This window comes from Colobus angolensis, unplaced genomic scaffold, assembly GCF_000951035.1.
Source record: "Colobus angolensis palliatus isolate OR3802 unplaced genomic scaffold, Cang.pa_1.0 Scaffold63, whole genome shotgun sequence".
NCBI classification, from domain to species: Eukaryota; Metazoa; Chordata; class Mammalia; order Primates; family Cercopithecidae; genus Colobus; species Colobus angolensis.
In genome coordinates, this window is record NW_012119932.1 from 7,534,087 (window position 1) to 7,551,531 (window position 17,445).

The 17,445-nt window shown below is 35.6% G+C and overlaps 1 protein-coding gene across 1 annotated transcript in view; it reads right to left on the minus strand.

Annotated features, from left to right (window-relative positions):
• Nucleotides 1-17,445, minus strand: part of MALRD1 (MAM and LDL receptor class A domain containing 1) — a 725,579-nt gene that overhangs the window by 606,509 nt on the left and 101,625 nt on the right. The window contains exons 11-12 of the mRNA XM_011963908.1: nucleotides 10,372-10,469; nucleotides 1,424-1,597 (exon numbers count right to left, since the gene is read on the minus strand). Coding sequence (XP_011819298.1) covers nucleotides 1,424-1,597; nucleotides 10,372-10,469 — 272 coding nt within the window. The remainder of the gene's footprint in view (nucleotides 1-1,423; nucleotides 1,598-10,371; nucleotides 10,470-17,445) is intronic.

Below are 17,445 nucleotides of genomic sequence, written 5' to 3' on the forward strand. Positions count from 1 at the left end.
GTGCCACCACGCCCGGCTAATTTTTTGTGGAGATGGGGTTTCTCCATGTTACTCAGGATGGTCTCGATCTCCTGACCTCATGATCTTCCCACCTCAGCCTCCCAAAGTGCTGGGATTACAGGCATAAGCCACTGCACCCAGCCGATCATACACTTTAACTTGAACCCAAGGTTCCAGAGCCCATGTTCATGGCTGCCATTTTAGCTATATCATCTTTAATATTCAGACTCCCCTGGAGTATTGCTTTTATCATCACTGGTTTTCACACATTAGGAAATTTGATGCTCAAAGACAATATTTACACAGTCACTTAGCAGCCAATGAGCAGAGCAGAGACTAAAACTCAGACCACCTGACTCCAAAACAGTGTGCTTTCCATCATATTCCACTCCATCCAATCTAGTTTCCAAAATTGCTCTTTTCAAATGTCATCCAGAAGACTTATGTACAGGACTGTAGAAATTAGAATGCCCATTTGACAAGATACAATTGCCTTCTTTTATTATTGTATTTTATTAATACATAATTGTACATATTTAAGGGGTAAATGTGATATTTTGATACCACGCATACATTGTGTCATGATCAAATAAAGGTAATTAGGATATCCATCACCTCACACACTTCTCATTTCTTTGTGTTGAGAATGCTCCAAATCTTATCTCCTAAATATTTTGAAATACACAATAACTTGTTATAGTTGCCTACTGTGCTATCAAACACTAGAGCTTATTCCTTCTATCTAACTACAATTTTTAAGCATTAACAAACCTTCCTTCCTAACCTCCTCCTCCCCACCACCCTTCTCAGCCTCTAATAACCACCATTCTCCTCTCTAATTCCATGAGATCAACTTTTTAGCTCCCACGTGTGAGAGAACCTGCCATATTTGTCTTTCTGTGCCTGGCTTATTTCACTTAATATAATGTCCTCCACTTTCCAAAGGTGGATAACATTCTCAATGTTACCAGGCAGCAGAAAGTGAGACAATAAGATTAATATATTACAGCCCAAGTCAGATTTTGTTTTCACTACATTATATAATCCAACGTCTTCACTTCGAAAAAGAAATCATTTTAAGTTACTCTTCTCTCCACCATCTTATTCACTTCTTATCTCTACTTTTGCTAGTATTCTACACATACTTCTTGAGCGCATAGTCAAAACAACCTCTCTACTCATCCTAGATCGTGTGTTTGATCTCGGAATGTGTTTGCTTCATTAATGTTGAATAAATTCATGAGCTATGTGTATTATTTTGTTATCTGAAAAGATTAGCATTAAATAAGTGTCTTCTGTCCCGTTGTATTAATTTCTTATGCGCTTACCTGAAAAGGTATGAGCTATATGTGTTATATTGTTATCTGAAAGGATTAGCAATAAGTGTCTTCTGTTGAGTGGTATTAATTTCTTATGTGCTTACCTGAAAAGGTAGAGTAGATTCTCCCGCTTTTGCAATGAGATCAATTTTTGCGTGGCTCCACTGAGATTCGGAGAATCCGATTATTTTGCCTTGCTTTTGCAAGTTTCCATCTAGAGATGTTCTTGTAAAAACTGAGAGATGTGAATGTTGAGACAAATGACACCAAAACTGCACCTGTTGAAAACATATTTTCAATTATATAAATATTCCATTGACCTGTCTCTGGTAGTTTTTCCCATAATTTGAAATATTCATGACCTCAGGTGATCTGCCTGCCTCCCATCTCTACTAATAATCCAAAAATTAGCCAGGTGTGGTGGCGTGTGCGTGTAATCCCAGCTGTTTGGGAGGCTGAGGTAGGAGAATCGCTTGAACCCAGAAGGTGGGGAGGTTGCAGTGAGCTGAGATCATGCCACTGCACTCCAGCCAAGGCAACGAGAGCGAGACTCCATCTCAGAACCAACAACAACAACAACAAAAACAAACTATGTATATATATTCCAAACAACTTCTGTGTTAAATATAATCTTCTCAATTCTCCTTTCCCCCAGATGTGTAACTCAGTTATGGCAGTACTATTGTTTCCACGGAAGATTCTAGAATCCTTCTCTGGCTTCTTATAAATCTGGGAGGTACACGTTGAGACTCAACATTAAAAATCAAGTATCACTATACATACTTGATGTTTCAAATAAGAAAAAGTTTCCTTAAAAATTATTTTCTTAGTTTAATTTTAAAAACTGTAATTAATACTTTATACTTGGAAGCTCACAGGGTATGTTGATCAATAATTGAGCCAAGTAAGACAACATTCTTTGAGGGCAGGGAAGCTTAATCATTTCACTTCCTATTCACCATCAAGAATAACACAATCTAAAGGTTTTATGGCTTAACTACATAGTAAAGAGAATAGAGAGGATTATTCCAGGTGCTGATAGCAGTAGCCCTAAAATGAAATTCCATACTGTTATTGATTCAACCAATATTTACTGAGCACTTTCTAAGTACCTGGAGCTGTATGAGGCAAAAATTAACTCCCTCAATGTTGTTTGGATGATCCATTCTGTAAAATACACCCACAAAACCTCCATTAAAACAAGTTCAGATATGCTGCAGTCAAATTTTTTTGCTTCTTCTTATTATCATATAACAGGTCCTAAGGCTGTATGTTTTAAAGAAAAACCCAACATTTAAAGATGAGGTCCCTCAAAAGTGGAACACTTCTCTTTAGATTGAGCGATATTTTTTCAGCTTCATTATATTTTAAATTCCTTTTAAAAAATGTTTTCTCATTCATCATTGTACTTTTATATTGATACATGGGCAGATACTAGTGTATATATAGGCAAACCATGCATTTCACTGTTGAGACCCAATTCCAGTGATGAATGTTGACCGAAAAAGATGTTTTAAATGCTTTTTTTTAAAAAAAAAATTGTTCATTTCATAACATCAAGCATTCTATTTGGTACAAATTTTTATCAATGTCTACTTAATTGTCACTACCTGACTTAAAAATTCTGATTGTTTATTTCATTTTAGATTTTATTACTGTACTTACCTTAATTCACACCTTGACAGGTAAGTTAGAAACAAAAATAATGGAAATGTTTAATTAAATTCCATGGAAAGAGATGATTCATGTTTCTCAACTACAATTAAATTTTAGATCCCTGCTGTAAGTTTCACTATGTCCCAAGCTTGTAAATATGCAAAACATAGCTTGAAACCTAGTTGTACAAGAGATGTGCATGTCCCATCAGAATTTTGAGCTGTCAAACTGTCACTCAGTACATCACCAGTGTGAAGTTATTTTAATAGTGTATTAAGCATAAATGCCAATGGGATCCATATTCAATGGGATAAGAGCTCAGAACTTATATATAATTGACTTTTTTACAGAATTTGCATTATGGAGACTTAAATTCTTAAGTTATTAAATACCAAGAAATGTTCCATTATCTTTTCAATTTTTGAGGGTGAAATCACTGAACAAAAGTTATTGATACAGCTCACAGTTTTTTTAATTCATTGTTTTTTCTATTTACTTTTAGATTCAGGGGTACATGGGAAGATTTGTTACATAGGTAAGCATGTGTCACAGGGGCTTGTTGTACAGATTATTTAGTCACCCAGATACTAAGCCTTGTACCCAACAGTTATCTTTTCTGCTCTTCTCCCTCCTCCACCCTTCCCACTAAAGTAGACCCCAGTGTCTGTTATTTCCTTCTTTGTGTTCATATGTTCTCATTATTTAGCTCCCAACTTGTAAGTGAGAACATGTGGTATTTGGTTTTCTCTTCCTGTGTTAGTTTGCTGAGATAATGGCCTCCAGCTCCACCCATGTTCCCACAAAAGACATGATCTTGTTCTTTTTATAGGGCTGCATATTCCGTAGTACATAGATACCACTCTTTCTTTATGCAATCTGTCATAGATGGGCATCTAGGTTGATTCCACGTCCTTGCTACTGTAAATAGTGCTGCAATGACCATTCACATGTATGTGTCTTTATGATACAATGATGTCTTTTTTCTTTTTCTTTTTCTTTTTTTTTGAGACAGGGTTTCACTCCAGTTGTTCGGGCTGGAGTGCAGTGGCATGTTCACGACTCACTGCAGCCTCAACCTCCCGAGCTCAGGTAATTCTCCCACCTCAGCCTCCTCAGTAATTGGGACTACAGGCATGCACCACCACACCCAGCTAATTTTTTTTTTGTAATTTTTAGTAGAGATGAGGGTTTCACCATGTTACCCAGACTGATCTTGAACTCCTGGACTCAAGCAATCCACCCGCTTCACCTGCCCAAAGTGTAGGGATTACAGGCGTGAGCCACTGCCCCTGACCTACAGTAGAATAATTTCTATTACTCTGGGTATATATACCCAGTAATAGAATTGCTGGGTGGAATGGTAGTTCTGCTTTTAGCTCTTTGAGGAGTTGCTATACTGCTTTCTGCAATGGTTGAACTAATTTACACTCCTATCAACAGTGTATAAGCATCCCTTTTTCTCCACAACCATGCCAGCATGTTATTTTTTGACATTTTAATAATGGCCATTCTGATTGGTGTGAGATCGTATCTCATTGTGGTTTTGATTTGAATTTCTCTAATGATCAATTTTAAGTTATTGATACAAGCTGTGATTTTACACAAGCAGTACTCAAGTATGCAAACTCTGTGCCTCTCAGCCTGGTATATGCCAGTAGCAGAACACTAAACCTTAAACTCCAGATCATGAAATATGTCATAAATTCCTCACAGAACTTATTATAGTAATTTGTGTTTTCCAGATATTCAGTTAATATGTATTGGAAAAAAAAGAAGAAATGAGTGGACTGTTAATATTGGTGCTTAAGTAAATGCCTGTAAACATTCAGAAATGTATATAGAGAGAAGAAAGAAAGAGAGAGAGAGAGAGAGAGAGAGAGAAAAGAGAGGAAGAAAGATAATCTGTTCCATGTCAAAAAATGTATAAGGCGTTATGGGTCCTTAGGGACCTTTGAGTCTTTTGGCGAAAGAGTGGCAAAAGAAAATGAGCATTTAATTATAATGAGCATAACTACAAAAGTGTGAAAATAGTGTGGCTATTAAATTTAAATTTTAGTGAAAATTAAAGTGAAAAATTCAGTTTCTCAGTTATGTTGTTGTTGTTGTTGTTGTTGTTGTTGTTTTTGAGACAAAGCTTCACTCTGTTGCCCAGGCTGGAGTGCAGTGGCGCAATCTCGGCTCACTGTTGCCTCCACCTCCCAAGTTCAAGCAATTCTCCTGCCTCAGCCTCCCAAGTAGCTGGGACTATAGGCACGTGCCACCATGCCCGGCTAAGTTTTGTATTTTTAGTAGAGATGGGGTTCCACCATATTGGCCAGGATGATCTTGATCTGCTGACTTCGTGATCCATCCTCCTCGGCCTCCCAAAGTGCTGGGATTACAGGCGTGAGCCACTGTGCCCAGTCTCTCAGTTATGTTTTAATGCTCAATACCTAGCTCTGTGTAGCTAGTAGCTACTATACTTAACATAGGGGACATTATCCATCTTCCCAGAATGTCGCATTGAACAGGTCTGCAAAGCATGTAAGTGAAAATGACACCAAACATTCAAATTTTATTTACTACTTGATCATTTTTAAAGGAAATTTTCTTGACGCATGCCTGAATCATTCAAAAACAGTCAAGTAAAATGTTAATAAAAAGGGCTTGCTTTTATTTTTCTTGGGTCTCCATTAAGGCAGATTTTATACATAGTATGACTATATTCAAGACTTGGAACCACTGCATTCAAGAGAATTTCATGTGGTTAAAAAAGTTTCCAACAAAGCAGTCCTTTTTGAATATTGAAGACAAAAATGGAAGCTCCAATTATTTTATTTTTAATTGTATTCTTACGATTTTAAATTATTTCTATTTTAAAGTATCTAAATATGTATATATTAAATCATATATTTTACTACCTAAGGAAAGAGTATCTGGCGATTTACAGCAGTTACTGCATATGGGTCAGTTCCTAAGCTGGAGGACAGTCTTAGTTCCCTTGGCTCTTGTTTCTGTACAGCACCTCTGGGGCCTTGGACTCTCTGATACTTCAGTCTGGGACACCCAAGGTGTCCCAGGTCATGATTCAGAAGTTTAAAATGACACCCAAGGTCATGACTCAGAAGTTTAAAATGATTTCTTCCTTATTTTTCTGTTTTCTTTTTTTTTTTTTTTTAATTTTGATCGTCTCTTGTTGAAACTCTCCTCTTCAAATTTTCTGCCAATTTTTCAACTTGCCTATGGCCTTTGTTCTAATTCCTTCTCAATCTCAGAGCTCCTTGGTCAGATCTTCATGGCCATTCTCTATTTTATTTCAAACCCTCGGCAAATTCTGCCTTCTCTGCTTCACATCAGACCCTTTATGCCTTCCTCAGTCTGCTTATTGCCACACTTATTGCATCTTTATAAGATCTAGAATACGAAGATACAGAAGAACAAGCATAGCCAAAAAAGCAAAATAAATAAATGAGAGAAATGAAAAAAACAAGCTAAGATATCTACAGCTGCTCAAAATTCAGCTAGGAATATGTATATATTGAAAGAGGAAATCATTCATCACATACATAAACACACAGACACACAAACACATCCCTCACCATTACCATAGTGATTTTTATGGCTCTTAGTCAATTACACTTTTTCCTGGGCATTCTTTTCCTGAACAAGCTTACACTGAGGTTTAGAATCTTCAATAAAACAGAATCTGTTTTTCTAGTTTAAACGATTAATCTTCAGGTGCTTTGATGAACAGAGTGGAGAGCACCTACTCGTCCTTTCCTCTGTAGACCGTCGCTTCCTCTAGAATCCATTAGCTATTGTAACATTGATCTCTGGATTAAACACAATGACCAGGGACTAGAGCACAACTGTACCATTCCAGGACATGCTCCAAAATTATTTTTTTTTTCTAAATTGTTCTTTGACTCGAGTTCATTGTCCTACTTTGGGGACATTGTAAGACATGGCCTTTCAAAACTCTTTGAGATTTGTAAGTACAGTATTATTATCATACTGGACTCACCCTCTTGTAGCTTGGAGCATTTTACACTGAATTGCTGTCAGTATCCCCCACTAAACTACATTTTGTTAGAGCAAGTATGTGTTTAGGTTGTTGCCATTATATTCCCTGCATCGAGGACTGTGATCAACACACAGTAGATAAGCAATATATATGCATTGGATGGTAGGTATAATGTTTACTTTGGTATCATAGCAAGCACTCAGAGGAGAAGTCTCAGAATAACTATTTTTAGTTTTGTTTTTTTCTTTTTACTTCCTTGAATCTGAACCACATGTGGCCCTCTCTGCACTGGCAGACTCAAATGTGTAGGCTGGCCCTAATAAACTTTACTTTGGGATCCAACCCATCTCTGGTTTCATCTACCTTTGTCCTGATTTTCTCATTCATATTTGTAAAACAATCTATGAATTATCTTCTACTGAAGGAATATTAATGTAATTGCAAAACAAGTTGGAGAATTAAAAACAAAAGAAAGATCGATAGATAAACATACAAACTAATTTTGAAAGCAAAAGCTTCATATTATCCATCTTCCTGTATTTAATTGTGAAGTCCTAAAAATAAGAGATTATGTTACTTACACAGTAACTCAAATATGAGAACTCAGAAAATATTAGTACCCACATTAATTCCCTTCATACTTTATGTTTCCTAGTTAATTGTAAACAGTAACAGCATTTCAACAGCATAAGATAGAATAGCTTTGGGCTTCCTCGTGTTCTGTTAGTCCTATCTCATATTTCAAAGAAAAATGCCAATTTTCCACTAGTGGCTGAAGGGACTTTTGAAGCATAAATTAAAGTCCGCATCTTAAACAATGATTAGCTGCGGGAACAATTGTCCATGCTGATGCCATGTGTTGGCCACATATAAAGTACAAGGTAATCCATGCAAACTGGCCCTAAAATTGTGCTGCTAGAAATGGCAACTCACAAGAAAGCTCAAGTTGCTTTAAAGTCCTTTCAAAAAAAGAAAAAATTCTTAACTGTATTACCCTGATAGGATTATGTAGGAAAAAAAAAAAAACATATAATTTCAGAAAACAAAGGCTTTAATCATGTCAAAGTACCCCACACTGGTTATCTCACTGCTTGACTCTACTACCTTATAATGAAGAACACTGGTTCCATGAAAGCACTATTATGAATACGCTCCAATTCAGAGGACTGGCTAGATTTTCCAATTACCCAAGAAGGTAAGAATTTGTTTTGTTTGCTTATTCTGCAACTTTTATGTAAGAAAGTATCACATATTGCCATAAACTTATAAAAACAGTCATATTACAGTCTTAGAAAAATCCTGAGAACGTTAGCTATGTGTATCTCAGACTATCAATAATATTCTCCTACAGTCTAGTCCTACTTCCTAAACTGGAAAGCATTATAAAGCAACTCAAATATCCTTCCTGCTAACTCAAAGACTCCTAAAATTCAAACACATGGAGAAAAGCATGAAACGCAAATATCTCTTCTGGCAGTCTGTAGTGACTCCTTGAAACAGTCTCAGTTTTTCAAAAACCAAGGCAAACCATGAAGTCAGCATCCACAGCCTTTAGAGATCAAAGCCTTGGTTTCGATATAAACTGGCAAGCACTCAAAGTGTCCATGACAGCATTTTCACTGAGACCCCACCTAAATAACAACCCCAACCCCAACTAAGTCACAAATTTCAGCAAAAATTAAGTGTCCTCAAGTGGAAACAATGATAAACTGAAACTCAATCCCGGCGACCACAAATCAATGGCTATCAGGAAGCATACAATGATGGGAAATACAGATTACCTTTTAAAACCATATACATGCATTTGATTTCTCAGGGACTCTAGGTGAGTCATAGGAATTTCTAATACACTCTTAACATCTTCAAACTTGTGTAAAGCAGGCAGAATTAACATATCGTATTCCTTTACATTCAATTTCTTCTATATAACTAACATTCATGGTTTCATCACATTAATGTATGACCTTGAATTAAATCTAAGTTAGCTTGTACTTTCAAAGAACAAGTGCTTCTGGACTTCTGGAGTTTCCCCTCCAAAAAACAAAACAAAACAAAACAAAAAAAACCTCTGTATCTCTCTTTCTCTTTTTCTATCTTATAGGATTTAATTAAAATAAAGAGGTGGGAATGGGTAAAAGGCATTTGGATAAAATGGAAATGGAGACCAGGCAGTTGTTTTAATTCTTATTCTCACAAAGAAATGGGAAGAAACAAAAAACAAAAGAAAGGAAAAGAAAGTATCTTTAGGACTTTAAAATAAAGTCTCTATGGGACATCACTATTAAGAGCTCAGGACACTCCCACTTAGGCTTATTCCAAACTGAAAGTATAATCAGGTTTATACCTGGGAATAATACGTCACTTATCACCAGGGATGCCCAAGCAAATTGCTGTAACACTACACTTACAGGTAGTGAATGTACTGTGTGGCACTATTGATCTCTTCAATATTTTCTGACAAGTAAAGATCAAAAAATGAGCTGAAATCCTAAGGGCGAGAGGCATGTTGGAGCTCTCAAAAGGACTGAAAACAAGACAAGTTGAATAGAGACCCCTGATTTAGGTGTTACTTTTATGGAAAGCAAAGGACTTATGTTGGCTGAATTAAGATTATATTTGGTACATATATACCAATGTTTGGTACAAACATTGTTTACCTATTATGTACCAAATATTTTGCCAGGTGCTTTATTTAATCACATTTTAATCTTTGTCATTATTCCATACAATCGTGTATGCTTCCAGTGTAAATGCTGACATTTAATCCACAGAATCATGTATGTTTCTGATGTAGACACTAAGTCTCAAAAGGAATATACAATTTGTCTGAGCCACAGTTAGAAAGTGGCAAAAGAGACTTGAGCCAAGTCTGACTCCTCCATCCTCTCTAATATGCTGCTGAAATAAAATGAGTATTTCACTGCTTGGTTTGTGTTTACCTGGCACCAGAGGACTAATTTGAAAAACTCAAATTTCAGTAAATATAATCATTTTTTCTGTTTACATTTATCTTTACTTACTCATTCGTCTTTCTTTCAACAAATACTTATTTAACTGACTTCATTTTTTTCAAAGCACACTGTTGGCCAAATATTTTGGCAATATGTATCCACAGTTTTAGATTATTGAAATGACTGTGTGAAAAGAATATAAAATAACAGAAAGCTTCTTTAATAGCCACCCCCCCTCCTCCCCCAAAGAATGGTGCCAGTTACATGTTACAAATGGTCTTTTAGAAGGACATGGCATTTCGTGTTGAAATAGCGCATATAAATCTCTTAATTCATCATTAAAGTGATAGTAAAACATGGCAGGCATTTACTAGCAGAGTAACCCAAGCCCAGGGATTTACAATCACAGAAAGGCCAATGGAAATTCAGAACAGTTGATTACCTGACATGGGTTAGAGGCAGTGAGCAATTTTGTAAGAACAGGACTTCCAAGCTTGGCCACCCCGGGGGAGTGCTGTGCCTCCAAATAAATAAATGATCCTGCAAAAACAAAGGGAAAGTCATACAGATACAAGTTCTCTTACACACTTAGCTGTTCTTTGCTCCAGAATCTTATCCTTGCACATATTAAACTATCAATTAAATAAGGAAAATTACATTCTTACATATTTACTATTATGGTTTGTAGATAACAAATAGCATTTATATATGTATAACATTAAATACCTAAATTAACATTTAATCAATTAAAACAAGCTCTTGATCCAAATCACCTGAACAAACATTTTTATTGGCTTCATTTATGTCATAGAGTTTGACATCAAATTAAATGAAGCTTCTAAGCTGACAATTAGATATTCAACATGCCCTTCATGAAATACCCACAAGAGCTTTATTTTTTAGTTTCCTCACAAAGTACTGAAGGATATGAGCTTATGGGATGAATTTTAGTTTCTCAGGTTTGACATTGTTGTCTGTGCTAGAGGGGATGAAAGCTTAATTAAAGATCTAATCTGAACATTAACAAAATAACCACTTTTAGATTTTAACTACGACGGATGTGCTCATAACAAATGTGCAGGGGATAACATCTCTCAGCAGCTTAAAAGATCACATGTTCGGAGCTGCTGTCTGGGGTAGTTTCACTGAATATTGAAGACTTACAAGGAAGGCTATACCCAACAATGTCAAGGTCTGATCCTGCCCTTTGATAATCACAATGATGGGCAATTTGGAAAACCAACTATTTTCATTGGAAAATACCATATTCACAGAGTGATTTTCCTAGATACAAGTTAATGCCGACTGCACAGAAAGGAAAGGATTTAGAATTAGAATGTATTATTTTATAGACTCCACCATGTGTTAAACCAAACAACCAAGGGTGTGAGTCAGCAGTGCCATCTTTGAGTAGGAAAAATATAAACCCAAGTTTATATTGTTTTTAAATCTCAAAACCAACTTGGAAAGATAAAGATTACTGTTCCCAAATTCCAAACTATGGGTAATGGAAACAACATATGCAAGCAAGTTCATTAAATTCTCTATGCTTCTTAGTTTAATGAGATCCCATTTGTCAATTTTGGCTTTTGCTGCCGTTGCTTTTGGTGTTTTAGACATGAAGTCCTTGCCCATGCCTATGTCCTGAATGGTACTACCTAGATTTTCTTCTAGGGTTTTTATGGTATTAGGTCTAACATTTAAGTCTCTAATCCATCTTGAATTAATCTTCGTATAAGGAGTAAGGAAAGGATCCAGTTTCAGCTTTCTACTTATGGCTAGCCAATTTTCCCAGCACCATTTATTAAATAGGGAATCCTTTCCCCATTTCTTGTTTCTCTCAGGTTTATCAAAGATCAGACGGCTGTAGATGTGTGGTATTATTTCTGAGGACTCTGTTCTGTTCCATTGGTCTATAGCTCTGTTTTGGTACCAGTACCATGCTGTTTTGGTTACTGTAGCCTTGTAGTATAGTTTGAAGTCAGGTAGCGTGACGCCTCCAGCTTTGTCCTTTTGACTTAGGATTGCCCAAAGGATTATAAATTATTCTACTACAAAGACACATGCACACGTATGTTTATTGCGGCACTATTCACAATAGCAAAGACTTGGAATCAACCCAAATGTCCATCTGTGACAGACTGGATTAAGAAAATGTGGCACATATACACCATGGAATACTATGCAGCCATAAAAAAGGATGAGTTTGCGTCCTTTGTAGGGACATGGATGCAGCTGGAAACCATCATTCTTAGCAAACTATCACAAGAACAGAAAACCAAACACCGCATGTTCTCACTCATAGGTGGGAACTGAGCAATGAGATCACTTGGACTCGGGAAGGGGAACATCACACACTGGGCTTATCATGGGGAGGGGGGAGGGGGGAGGGATTGCATTGGGGAGTTATACCTGATATAAATGATGAATTGATGGGTGCTGACGAGTTGATGGGTGCAGCACACCAACATTGCACAAGTATACATATGTAACAAACCTGCACGTTATGCACATGTACCCTAGAACTTAAAGTATAATAAAAAAAAAAAAATTCTCTATGCTTCACTTAGAAAGGAAAAGAGTGGAAAAAGGTCACTTTGAAAAATTCTTCCACCTAAAAACGCTCAGGTTTAGGTAAAATTCAACTGAATATTTTTAAAAAGACAATCAAAATTCTAAAAAAAAATAAACCAGTATTCAAAGACCTTACTCCTCCAGTCATTTAAAAGAATATACACGATTTCAAACAAGCAGTTAATGAAGGTGAGAACATGTACACATTAAGACACCAAAATCTGAAAGGAGTAAAAGGCCTGAAAAATCATTTAGACAACAAAAGTAACTGAAAAAGCAATGAAAAGAAAACCTAACAAGAAATGTATGGTGCCACATCTGAGTTAAATTTAATTTTCTTAATTTTCTTTTTTTTTTTTCCTGAGACAGGGTCTGGCTCTGTCACCTAGGCTAGAGTGCAGTAGCATGATTATGACTCACTGCTGCCTGGAACTCCTAGGTTCAAACAATCCTCCAGCTTTAGCCTCCCACTGGGACTGCAGGAGCACACTACCACATACAGCAAATTTTTCCATTTTTTTGTAGGGACAGAGTCTCAAACTCCTAACCTCAAGCAATCCTCTTGCCTTGGTCCTTCAAAGTGCTTGGATTTCAAGCATGAGCCACTGTACCTGGCTCCCTATTTAATTTTTAAAAAACAAACATTTGCAACATTATTCGAGGAACCTCAGATCTTAGAAAAATATGGAGAGCTCCGTGATTCATTTTAGGTTGCCAGAATATCTTTAATTTTTAATAAAGCTGATGAAAACAGGACAAAATTTAAAACTCTAGAAAGCAACCTCACTTGTGAGCATAGGAACAAGTATTCTAATTAAAATGATATCGAATAAATTTGAGATCGTTATCCAAAAATAGTGTGTCTTGATTAATCTGAGCCTTCTGAGAATGGAGGTTTGGTTTAATTTAGGAGCTCGGTCACCACATTCAATACATCAACAAATGAAAGTATCAAATCATAGAATCCTATCTAAATGTTGAAAAGACTATGAAAAACCAGTGAACAATTTCAAGTCACAAACCTTAATAAAATAAAAGAAAATAATTAAATAAAGACTAATGAACAACCCCAAAATAAATGGCATTCTAAATGGCAAATGACAAAACAATAATTAAAATGAGAAATGACATAATATATTTCTGTCATAATTATCAATTAGAGATAATAGTAGATAATATATATTATCTTAGACTAATATTATCTTAAAGGTCTGGTGAATGTAGAAGCCAAGGAAATAAAACATCTAGTAGACATTATAGGAAGAGAGAGGCAAAGTTCTCATGTTTTACGAATATTATAATTGTAAAATATAGAAAGCCAAAGTATTCTATTTTTTATAATTATAGTATCATTTAAACAATTTGGCAAGCTAAATGGAAACAGATATATTATAAAGTTACTTCTCTTAACTTAGCAGGAAGTTTATAGATATAGAAACAGCAAGAAATGTCCAACTCCTGATAGCAAAATTAACTTTTTTAAATGTAGGAATAAATTTAACAGAAAAGGGACATGATTTATATGAAGAACATTATAAACTTTGTGAAAGACTACAAACTCCCTGGTTAGATGTAAAGAGAGAACATGTTTCTAGATGGAAAGATAATAGAATTAAAATATGAAGTTATTGACCATTGATCGGGAAGCTAAATGCTATCCTACGATAATTTTAACCAAATATTTAGAAAGTTGATAATACTGTGTTAAAATTAATATGTGCAGGTAAGGGGTATAGAGAGCCTAAACTCTGACCACAAGCCCAGGGACTTCTAGGAATATGTCCCTTGATTTATCTTCCTATAAGCCTGCTCTAAACAATGAACCAAGTTGGAAAAATGTGGAATTTACCAATTTTATTCCTGGTAATGGCAAGGAGTTTACTTCTGGTAATCAGAATTGTTCATTGTAAAACTCTTACACACCCACATATCCCAGAGGGGCTATGTGATCCGCACAATATAAAAATTAAAGGAGGGAGTGAATAGTCTCCCTGGGTTAAAGTGTTCACATCTGGCTCGACCTCGTCTTCTGCAAAACATGCATCCTTGTTAATGCACGGGCCTAAAAGTAACACCTCACATGTTTTGAGAACATTAGAGGCCAGTCTCTAAAACTTTTACAAATGCAAAAGTTATAAACAAGCATTACCATATAGAATGAAGAAATATAAACAAAACTATTCCAATTAGGTTTGGTTCTGGAGTGCAAGAGGGGTTTAATATTTAAAAAATCAATTTACCTTATAGACAAAAAAGATAATCTGACAATCATATGATCATAACAGACGCTGAAAAATATTGAAAATTCTTAACATACATTCAATTTTTTTATTTTTTTTAAAAGTACACTCTGAATAGAAGGGAGCATTCTTATATGATAACGAATACAATTTTTCAGTAAGAATGGCACTTAAGGTTCAACTATTGACAGCTTTTCCTCTGAGACAGAAATAAGACAAGTCTAGCAGCTATCACCAGTTCTATTCAACACATTCTAGAAATCCTATCCAGTACATAAAACAACAAAAGAAAAATAGAAATGTTAATATTTAGAAAAAAGGAAATAAAATTGTCATTATTTGCAGACAAAATAATTGTGATCCTAGAAAATAAAATATATATGTATAAGTTCTTAACTATGATAAATAAAATTACCAAGGCCACTGGATACAAGGTCAATATTTTCTATAAAAAATGCATTTCTATATGTCAGTAATAATTAAAATAAGAAGTTCTTCAAATGTAACATTTATAATAGCACAAAAACCTAGGAAAATATTAGCAAAAGATTTTCAAAATCTCTACACTGAAAGCTATAAAATATTATTTAGTAAAATTAAAGAACCCAAATAAATTGAGACATTGGAAACATTTGAAAAAAATATTTTTCAGTGAAATGCAAATAAATATTACACATGAGAAAGCATTGTATACCCATTAATTGGGAATTTTTAAAGAGAATTATAATGCCTCTTGCTGGTAGGAAAATAGGAAAAAGTACTCCCATTTTGCCAATGAAAACTGAAGTACTAAAGTTTCAGGGCAAATGAATCTATAAATATTTATTGAAAGTATAAATACATACCTTGATTTAAAAATATAGGAATCTCACTCCTAGTTATCTATGGCACAAAATCGAAAGTATCCTATGTGAGGAAATGTGGACAATAATAAATTTGAAACACTGTCATGATATTGATGTCACTGGATAGGGGAATGGCTAGATACATTTTAGTATATCCAAATGAAATAAATTTAGCTAAATAAACAAACATGAATTAAATTTCTTCTCATTCCAGGTAAGACTGAGTATCACAGACCAGATTTTATCTTCTGTCTTAAACTAGCAAAAAAAAATTAGATAAAAGTATATTTAGCATGGATTGTCAAATACAGGACGATGGGAATGCAGGATAGTGATAGATCACAAGACAGTGATCTCTGAGAGACAGGAAACAAACGAGTTAGGTTCTGTAATTTCCACAGCTTACTGCCTAGATAGACTTTCCAGGTGCCTGTGCAGAGGGGAAACACAGGAGTGTGGTGGTCTCCTCGAGTTGAAACAGATAGAGTCGGTGCTTTGGGGAGATCCACATGGGTAGAATTCGTAAGACAGAGTGCCAGCTGCCCCTTTCAGGTACTGGAGCTTTGTAAAGACAGCAAGCTCCGGAGATCTGCAGACAGTCCCCGCTAAATCGCCATGTAAGGACCAATCGTGTGCATGGATTGGAGAAAACTACCTGAGTCTGGGGGTAAAAAAACACCTGAAATGGATAGCTGGAACATTTCCTGAAGGTCACAGAAAGTCAGGAATGGTGGAGTTCTCTCACCACCCAGAGTCCAAAAATAAACAGACATAGGCATTGGATAGAGAACTCAAACCAAATAAACACTTGTGTCCAGACAAAAACACATATGCAAATTTGACAGTGTTTTTACTCATATTCGACAATATTTGGAAACAATCCAAGTGTCCTTCAGCTGGTTAGTGGATAAATAAAGTATGGTTCATCCGCACAATGGACCCAACTACTCAGCAGTAAAAAAGGAAGGAACTATGGCTGAAGCCAGTGACATGGATGAGTCTCAAGTCCTTTATGCTAACTGAAAGAAGGCAGAATCGAAATGCTTGAAAATGATTCCATTTTCAAGACATTCTGGAATAGGCAATACAGTAGGGATAGAAATCAGACCACTGGTGTTGGGGGTTGGAGGTAGGAGAATCATTGAGTATAAAATGGCACTGAACAACATGTGGGGCAGGAATAGAATTGTTTTATATCTTCATTTTTGTGATGGTTACACAATTGTATATGTTTGTTAGAACTCAGTGAACTGTACGCTAAAATGGTTGAATTTTACATGTAACCAATAATTTACCATAAAACAATGAAAAAAAAGACAGTATTTGATGACTTAGAGCAACTGCCATAAGCTATCTTTAGTAACAAGATAGGACAATAGTTACAAGATAATATATTTCTTATAAAATAAACAACCACAGAAACACATATAATTTTGAATATGTGTGTATCTACTATGTATATATCTGTGTGGGACTATATGAACTTAGATAAAAGTGGCAGATAATTAACATGAGTTGCCTACTTTGATGGAAATTTAACAGAGTAGGAATAGTAAGGTAGAAACCAAGCAAAAAAGGAAGGAAGGAAATTCAAGACTTAATTACACACATATGTACAAAAACTATATAATCATCAACATATTCAGCCTGGTCAACACGGTGAAACCTCTGGCTCTACTAAAAATACAAAAACAAAAAATCAGCCGGGCGTGGTGGTGGGCACTAAGTAGTCCCAGCTACTTGGGAGGATAAGGCAGGAGAATTGCTTGAACCTGGGAGGTGGGGTTTGCAGTAAGCATAGATCACACTACTGCACTCCAGCCTGGGCAACTGAGTGAGACTCTGTGATAGATTGAT